Raw genomic sequence first — 9,584 nt, forward strand, 5'->3', positions numbered from 1 at the left:
TTTGTTCACTTTATAGGAGTCTCTTCGAAGTCCATTAATGTTTCTCAACATGGACTCAACATGAATTTCTCGTATGGTTAGTAATTAACAATCAAGTCCATTGGCCAATTAAGCCAATTCTCCGTAAAAGACCTACATATATACTCTGCAATTATCATTTTGTTGCTTCTGCTATCGCGGCTTTTCTTTATTCAACTATCGTGGTCTGTCATCGAAGATCAAATACCATGGTCAACAATCAAAGTTCAAGCTACAAGACATTTTATTGAGATGGTTCAAGCTAAACACTTCAAAACATTTCCGTGTTTAACTTGAGGGGGGGGGGGTGTTGAAATATATTCCCCATATACAAGAAATCAAGGTAACCGTACGTGAAGAGAAGATACCGAGGTGTCCGTGCAATGTCCATGAAGAGAAGATATTAGAAGATAATTACAGATTACAAGATCAAAATTATTAAATGTAATCTTTATATTTTCCTAAATATTTACCTAGTCAAGATATTTTAGTTAAGGTATTATCTTCTTAGGTTTAGTCATATCACACTATAAATAAGAGCGTGAATGTAAATGTAAAGTTATCCCAGAATTATCAAACTCTAAAGATCAATCAAATTCACCCTTCGGGGTTCTATCAGTGGACGTAGGCGTTAGTGCCGAACCACTTTAAATATTGTCTTCTTTGATTTCTGTTTTTCAATCTATGAACCCTCGATACCCATAATTTATTACAGCCGTGTACAACTGCCGCCAAATTATACCCGTGTTCGAGTTTCGATACTTCAACAAATTTATATTGTCAGTGGTACACAAGCTTAATATGGGATATGGATTCACTTTTTTTCATTTTCGTCTTAGCAGATCACCGCTCATTTTCATGCATTTAGTTTATTAAGATGCACAAAACGTTAAGCAAATGTCGGATAAAAACGTTAAAAGCTCGTGAAAAATGTCTGGTTTTCTCGTAGCAAAAAGAGAAAACAAAGGCACCGACATATCTTGCGGTTCCTACTTCCAATTTCTACTTGTAAGCAAGCGTGTGAAATTTTCATTACTGAAAACATGATTCCTACTCCAACTAAAAGCTCGAGTAAGTTCCTACTCCAACTAAAGCCTGGAAAGAGGTTATAAAGTTTAACGTATGAACATATCAAGTAACTTCTACTCCGTTTACTTTACAGTGACCAAGTAGTTAGGTTTTTCAGGCCACGTGCAGTAAAAAGGTGAAAATGTTGGAGTCCGAAGTTTGGACTCAGTCTCACAAATTAAACGCAAATTGGTTATAAAGACCAAAATCAACGATTCCTATGTGAAAAAGACATGTAAAATTTGATACTGTTTAAATGGACGAGAATGTAAAAATAACCAGGATGTAAACAGTTTCATCTTACCCATTTTCAGATATATTTTCTTATTTCTTAATTTACATCAGGATGCATCCAGTTTCATCGTCGCTCATTTTTATGTTTAAGCCAGGATGAATCCAATTTCATTCTTCCTATTTTTTTGGTGTCCATTTCATCCATATTAATTTTTACTCGTCCACTAGAACCATGTTTTAAAAATATTTGGACAAATGATCTATTTTCCGCAAATTAAACCACTATAAGTTGAATTCGAGTGTAAGAGTGTCAATTCGACTTTACTCATAGCATCATAGTGTATCTACTACGACTACGTAGACCGGAATGTTTCGTCAGCAGTGCTATTTTTTTTTTGTGGTTATTTAGTTATTTCGGTGGTTATCATCGCATCTGGTGAAAAGGGTTAAAGAGAGTGCACTCATCTCCCATTTGAAGGTGGTGAATACTGTACTGGTGATAAAAAAAAGATTCCTTTTGTTTTAACCCGTTCACACCTGCTTTTGATTATTGATTAGATACCATTTCCATCTCCTTTCACACTACTACTTCCTACAACTTGCTTTTTATATTATAGGCTAGCTATTTGAGTTTGGCTTAGCCAATAAACTCTACTTATATTTGACTCGGCTAATTCCCAACTGAAGTTTGTACTTTGTAGTAGTCTGTAATAGTATACCTCCTCTCTTTGGCGTCAGCTCAGTACCTCCGTTTCAAAGCGACGACAAATTTTATGGTCCAAATCTGGGATAATAAATCCCGACTTTTGATCACTCGTCTCTTTAACCCACTACCTATCGCAATGCTAGAATCATTCTCATCTCCACCATTGAGATTGTGGCACGTTTTGTCCCAAATCTGGACCATCCCCGGCTTCCCCAGTTGTAAGAGGGTTGTAGTTAGGGTCTATTCATTGAGCTAGTAGCATTGTTTGTGCTCTTGTTTTTGATGGTTTCGTCTATAAATTTTTTAATTCATGTACTTTACTTTTTATCTATAAATTTTTTTAATTCTGTGGATAAAAAAAATGTAAAAGGAGAAATAAAGAAAGTAAATAAAAATTTATGGGAAAACAGAATCTTGGAGTAAGATAAAGTATGAATTGTCGGGTTTTTTATCCATTAGAGCAACTCCAATGGTCCATGTCTAATCTGATTGTTTGGCAGGTCAGGTGGATGGACAAAGTTAATTTTATATAGTGAATAAGTGGATTTTCGAGACAACCAATTCGACTGTTGCAGTGTGAAGGACCGACTCAATCTGTCTCGAGTCTTCTCTGAAACTGAACCGAGCGTCGGCTCAAACTGGCTCGACAACAGTAAAATGCAAACAACAAACAACAAACAAAAAATATGGCCACATTTTCCTGCCCCTATAAATTCAACTCAACTTCAATCTTCTCTACTCATAACAATTTATTCTTCTCTACACATTTTCAAAGAATTTTTTTTTCTTCTCTACATAATTTCGGCGCAAATCTTCTCTACATTTATTCAACACGAATTCAATCTTCTCTACATATTTCAAACACAAATTCAACACGCATTTAATTACCATGCCTCCTCGATCTCAAGATATTAGTCGATAAATAAATAGAAAACCACCTAAAAATAAACATAGTCAAGTTCTACCGAGGAGCCAAGAAGATTCGGATGAAGATAACAATGCTCGGCTATTGTCATGTCCGGAATTAACAACTAGTGAAGGTCATCTGTCCACAAAAACAAAGCATGATAGTTCTCTACAAAAATAAAGAGGTGGTTGGTACGAAATTCAAAAAGTTTATGAAAAGCTTCCTCATGGTGTTAATACTATTGTTGATCGATTTCCTTTGATTACTTCGTATCATATACGAGCGCCTAAAAATTCGCCCAAACTGGTGGGTATATTAATGGAGCGTTGGTGGTATCCACACACACGTTTCATTTTCATAACTTTGAAATAGGTATGCCATATATTTTGATTTATATTTTTTATGCAATCAATATGAGAAATACAAATGAATTGAAAATTTTGAACTTTTTAAAGGCATAACACCATTAGATTTGTATTTCTTATTTGGGATACCTGCTGGGGTGGGAGATGATGTTTCATTTGACCAACAAAGTTGGTTGGCAGAAAAGCGATATAGAGATGCGCTTCTGTTGTATTTTTAGGTAACAACACAAAATCATATAGCTTTAAGAAGTAGTGGAATTCCTGATTCCGGTTTTAAGTATATTAAACAAATTGCATGGTGGTAACGATCCTAATTCGGCGGCGTATGAACCTGCTTAAGATACATAAATTGCTAAGGTATTTTTTTTTATGGATACTTGGTTCATGTTTTTCCCCAATTCAAACTCAAGTGGGATGAATAGAGGCGTTGCAAGATATGGAAAAGGATGCCAGTTATGATTGGGGGTCCGTTATATTAGCCGAATTGTACATTTGTCTCGATATCTCCTATTGTGGGGTGTCAAACATCGAAGGTCTATGGGGCATCCTTGAGATAAATACGATAATACATTCCTTTGGCTTTAAATCAGTGTACATATCTAGCTTTTTTTTTCCTAAGTCAAAAAGTTTATTAAGCAAAAAACGTAATTACAAGAATTACAAGCATGAGGCACATGGCCTCCTCACCTCCATAAACCAAAGGGGTTAAAAAAATAACCAAAGTAAAAGTCACAAAATTCTAGAAACTTTTAACTGAAAAAATAATCAAAGAGGAAAGAAGTAAAAAAATACTAGAAGCCTAATTTGCTTCACTCTTTTAAGCGCCAAAGAAATCCAGCAAACCTACTCTCAACAAAGAGATTAAGTGTTTCCACCTCCTTTATTTTTCTTCTTTGGAGTCTTCATTCTTTGTATTTCCTTGATATACTCCTTTCGAAAAGTTAAATCATGCAAAAACTTTTGTTGATTATCAAGTTTTTTAATTGAACAAAAAACTTTATTTTCCACTTTTGTTAACTGAATATTCTTGGGTGTGGATTTTTGCTACCAGAACTGGAATCCGAGCAAACATCAGTTTCTTTGTAAACAACTTCCGTGTCTTCCTTGGACTCTGTTAAAGAAACCACATCCTGTAAAACTCTAAATTTATTCGGAGATAACACTCCAAAATATGAAGCCAGATCTCTCTCCAAATCCTCACGCGCCTTCAGCAATCTTGCTAATTCTTCTTCCCTTTTTTTAAGCTCCATAGCAGTATGCTCGTCAACGCTCAACCCAACAGTCTCATCTACTAAAGATGTATTAGATACACCCCCATGCTGACCATGCACATCATTAGATAGTGCATCATCTTGTTCAACTTGCGCCTTACCTTGTGTAATCTTACCAGTATTTGTAATTTGTTGTTTACCAATGTGTTGAACGTCATCTGTATTTACAACTTCAGGAACAAAACGAATGACTGGAGCATTCTTTCCTTTTTTTCTTACGTCCAGCTTCTTGCCATTCATTGTCAACATTAGAAACCTTACGACCCCCAATATCAGCTTCATTCACTTGCGTTTTATGACCTTGAGCTGCACTCTGAACTTGAACGTCGTTAGCATTGTTCTTTGGTTTCTTTCGGCATTCTGAATCAGAATGACCAATAAGCTTACACTTGGAACAAAATTTAGGCTTTTTTGGATCTCAAAATTCTGCCAGAAATCCAAACCACCCACTGTTATGTGAATTGCATCTGTGCTGAGCTCAGCAAAATTTATATCAATAAGGACTGAAGCGAAATGCCCATACTCATGATCAAGAGTACGTTTATCTACCACAATGGGTTTTCCAAGGGTTTTACCTATAGCGAGCAATGATTTTTCAATCCAAAATTCCATAGGCAAGCCAGGAAACTTGACCCAAACAATAGAATGGGAAGTCTTATGCTTATCCGCATCAAACCCTGGAAACCATTCCATGAGGTTGAGTTTTTGTTGACCTAATTTACATATCTAGCAAGTTAGACTAAATATAGTTTACTTTCCTTTATATGTTTTTTACTCCAGCTTTGGTGGTATGCATATTTCAACATCGGTGCACCAAGACTTTATGACTACACGAAGGTGATAATGGGGTGCAAAAACAAAAAAAATATGGGAGGAATAACATTCATGTGTGGAGATACCAAATGTCGATTAGGAACAACTCTCCACGGAACAAGATCGGTTGAAATGCAGCATTGATCCTACAGGGAAATTCTCCGTTAAATCCTCTTACGCAAAATTGGTAAAGGAGCAAGATCATCCTATCCTAAACCTCAGTATTTGGTCTTGATCTTGGCCTCACAGAGTCGGATTTTTTCTATAGCTTGTTCACCACAAAAAAACTGGTCACTATGGACATTCTGTACAGAAAAGGAAAGCTCATCGTGAATGGATGTTTACTTTGTTGCAAGTCAGGTGAATCTGTCACCCATCTTTTGTTCCATTGCACCTTTACCTCTCAGGTATGGAGTTATTTCAAAACTGCGATAGGCTCTCACTGGCCAATGCCGATATTATTATAAAGAGTTGGAAGTGCAATATAATTCACCCGATCAGTAAGAAGCTCCCTGGCCTTTGATTCCAGCTGCCATTTGTTGGTCGACATGGAAATCTAGGAATGCTTTAATCTTTGAGGATAAGAGACAGTCACAGTTGATTCAATCATAAAAAAAGGGTTAAACTCCAGGTGTTTTATTGGTGCATAAACTCAATTGAATTAGGAGGTGCCTCCTTAGATTACGTCCTAGCTAATTGGGACTCTTTTTCTCTTAACCTAGTGTTTTTAGTGTTAAGTCTTTTTTGTTATTTCTTTTTAGCCTGCTCTCTTTGAGTGGCTTTTTATGGCTCTGTTTGTTCTTATGAGCTTGTCTTTAGCTTACCTCTGGTAGGCATTTTATAAAATTTTACCTTTGTTGATCGGACAAAAATAAAACAAACCATGTTGTAGAAATATGGGGTATCCGACTGTGTCATGAAGTGTAGGTTTGTTGTTGCCTATACAACTGGGGCATTCTTTTCTATAGATTGGGAGTGATTCTACTTATGTCATTCATCTGTGTAGGAAACTTGGTAGGATTTCTTGGTATTTGAAGAACTTGGTGGCTGACATACACTTCTTGACACAGTTTTTTGATAAAATATCTTTACTCATCGTTATAAAGAGGTCAAGTGTGTGGCTGATATTTTGGCCAAACATGTTGCTGCATCTGTTGTAAAAAAAGTTTGGCCAATTTCTAGATTCGGCTTCTCGGCTTCACGATTCCAATACATATAATTCCTAAGCTATTGTGTCTAAAACTGTCACGGTGACATTTTGTTAGGTCATGCACACGGATGGACTCACGAAGTATAAATTTTTTTTTAAGGCCCGGACTAGAAGCTTGGTCGAGCAAAAAAATAAAAAAATTTAGGCTTGTGGACTAGCAAGATCACCCGGGCTTTAGCCCCTTTAGCCCAGGGGTAGGTCCGTCCCTGGTCATGCACACCAAACCATAGACCCCAATATAATCCGTAGAGATCCTTGGCAGTGGTTAAACAGTCACTTGAACTTGGCAGACATTGATTGAGATTGACAGCCGACCGGCTCGATTTGTTATTTAAGTTTTAAAATAAGGAATGATTATTCACCGATCTTGTTTATCAAATCCCATGAGCCATATTGTACGGATAAGCGATCAATTACTCATGTTTAATATAAGTTCTTTCCTTGGTTAAAAAGAAAAATTGTACGGATAAGCGATCACGAGTCTCCTTTGTTTGCGGCCACGGAACGCACCCTACATCGATCGACGTCCTAAAACCAGATCCTTTGACATCGTAAGTTAGACCGACATATTAATATTTCCATACGTATGAGAATCATGTGATTAATAAATTATACTCCCTCCGTTACTTTTTAATAGGTCAGTTTTTTTTTTGAGAAAATTAAGGAAATTAAGAGAACTAATTATTGAAAATGGTCCTCTAGACACTTGTCAATAAAAGAAGTGAAGTGAAATGGTCTCCATGACACTTGTCAGCCAAAGAAATAAGTGAAATGGTCCACATAACACTTGTCATCAAAAGAAGTTAAAAGAAAAGTGGTCTTAGAAAATTAAAGTAACATTTGACTTTCCCAATTAGAAAACTGATCTATTTTTTTGAAATATTTATTTATAAAAACTGGCCTATTAAAAAATAACGGAAGGAGTAACAAATCAACGATGTATCGTTATACCACAACAAGTTGATATTAAAAAACTGAATAACGACAACACGTAATGGAGGGACAATGTAGCCGACTTAGCTAGCCGGGGGACCGTCCCAATTCCTTAGCCATGAAGCCATTCTCATCAGTAGCTATCCCGTGGCTTTAGCTGTAGTTAGTCAAGGCACCAACTACAGCAACCATTACAAAAAGCAAAGAATCAATCCAGGTAACATGACATGTCATCTGACTAAGCAATTTGGATTGTTCAGTTGAATCTTTCCTCTATCCATCTCTCCCCTTTTGTTGTTATCTATATATAGAGAACGCTTCCCTTTAAAATCTTAATCTCTTCTTCATCAAAACACAACTAAATAAAATAGCAGGGAAACGAACAAGCTAGCAAGAAAGCAACTTCTTTTTAAGAACGGAAGCAACTCTGATCCAGCAAATTGAAGATGGGTAATTGTTGTAAACGTGAATCATCTATGTCATGGGGTGGTGATGATTGGGATTGTTTTGAATCGGAAAGTGCGAAAGAAACACACCGGTGCAGTGGAAAAACGAACCAGAAGGCAGATACTAAGAAAGAAGACAAGAATTTGTTTACGTGCGAGACCAGTAAGTGTCATAAGAATGTTATGAGTCCATCTACAGAAGTTAAGATTAGGATTACAAAGAAAGAATTGGAAGAATTGCTTGGGAAAATTGATGTACAAGGCTTATCTATGGAGCAAATTCTTACTCAATTAATCAAAACTCATGAAGATCATCAGTCTTGGAGACCGGCTTTATCGAGTATCCCTGAAGTGAATTAATTGATAGGTCATCTTCATCGTCTATCATGACATATATGCACAGTTCTTTAATGTCGTTGGAGTTGATGAGGATAGGAAAAACAAATACGTTGTAGTGTTCTGTTCTAGTTGTACATAAAAATCATGATTAGAGGTTTTGCCAAATAAAAAAAAAAAAAAAAAAAAACAGCAGCAAAGTTTTGTTAGAACTTGTTCTATGATTAACTGCAGTTAAATCCTTTACCACCTTATATTTACAGCATTGTTCTTATTTGAGCTTTTAGGGAATGAAGAAACACTTTATTCTTAAATTGAATTCCCTATTGTAAATCTTATACACATCAAGGTTTAAGTTTAGAACTAATTTCGTGTTTGTTGTTGGGCAGTGTTGTATTTTACAAAACAAAACAGATTAGAGCAATACAAGATAGAAAAAAGAAACTTTTTTTTTTGCTAATCGGTATTTGGACATTTTTTAGGGTTATTTTGTTTTTGGTACTCATATTTTGTCTAATTTTTGAGTTTGGTCTAACATTTGTCCAGCTTGGTGTTTGGTTCTTGAAATTGACGTCGACCCGCGTTGACTGTTATGATTAAAATACAAATATTAAGTTTAAAATTTATTAATTAATCAGAACTAGTGACAAAACCCCTAGGTGAACAAACTAGTGATAAGAAAAAACCGGTCATATTATTTCTACCAAATAAAAACCGTTTCAAATAAAACTGGGATAAAAACCCCAAGTCAAATAATAATGTGTAAATTTAGTTTTTGTTACTTTAAAAAAAAGACAAACATGCCCTTGACCTTTTCTTCTTCTTCTCTGATTTCTTTTTTCTTCTTTCTTCCGTTTCCTTCTCCCACCACCATCATCACCAGCAGCAACAATGGATCTCCACGAAGACCAACAATAATTTTATTCTCCCCCGACACACCACTTCACGTTCGTATCTCACCACTACCACCACCCTCCTCCGCCTCCTTCAATTCCTTCACCACCAACACCATTTCCACCACCGTAAACATCACCACCCCCAACTCCTCTTCACGTCACATCAACCATAATCAAAACCCTAACCATAGTTTCATTTTAAAAATCAGAAGGAAACACAGGTGGATCTGGTGATGTTTTGATGATTCTGTAATATCGGATGAAGAAATTGGTGAAATTAGGGTTGCAACTCTAATTACAATTGAAAAACAAGAAGAACATATATGGGTTGGTGACGAATTGATTCTGCTGCTGATGAGTACAATTGAAGCAGGAGAAAAT

At 36.0% G+C, this 9,584-nt stretch overlaps 1 protein-coding gene across 1 annotated transcript; it reads left to right on the forward strand.

The window, feature by feature from the left end:
• The first annotated feature begins 7,842 nt into the window (after positions 1–7,842).
• Positions 7,843–8,535, forward strand: LOC113305052. The gene has a single exon (XM_026554166.1). It carries the CDS (start codon positions 7,972–7,974, stop codon positions 8,329–8,331), a length of 360 nt encoding a protein of 119 aa, XP_026409951.1. The 5' UTR covers positions 7,843–7,971; the 3' UTR covers positions 8,332–8,535.
• Positions 8,536–9,584: the final 1,049 nt, after the last annotated feature.

This window comes from Papaver somniferum, chromosome 1 (genome assembly GCF_003573695.1).
Source record: "Papaver somniferum cultivar HN1 chromosome 1, ASM357369v1, whole genome shotgun sequence".
Classification (NCBI taxonomy): Eukaryota; Viridiplantae; Streptophyta; class Magnoliopsida; order Ranunculales; family Papaveraceae; genus Papaver; species Papaver somniferum.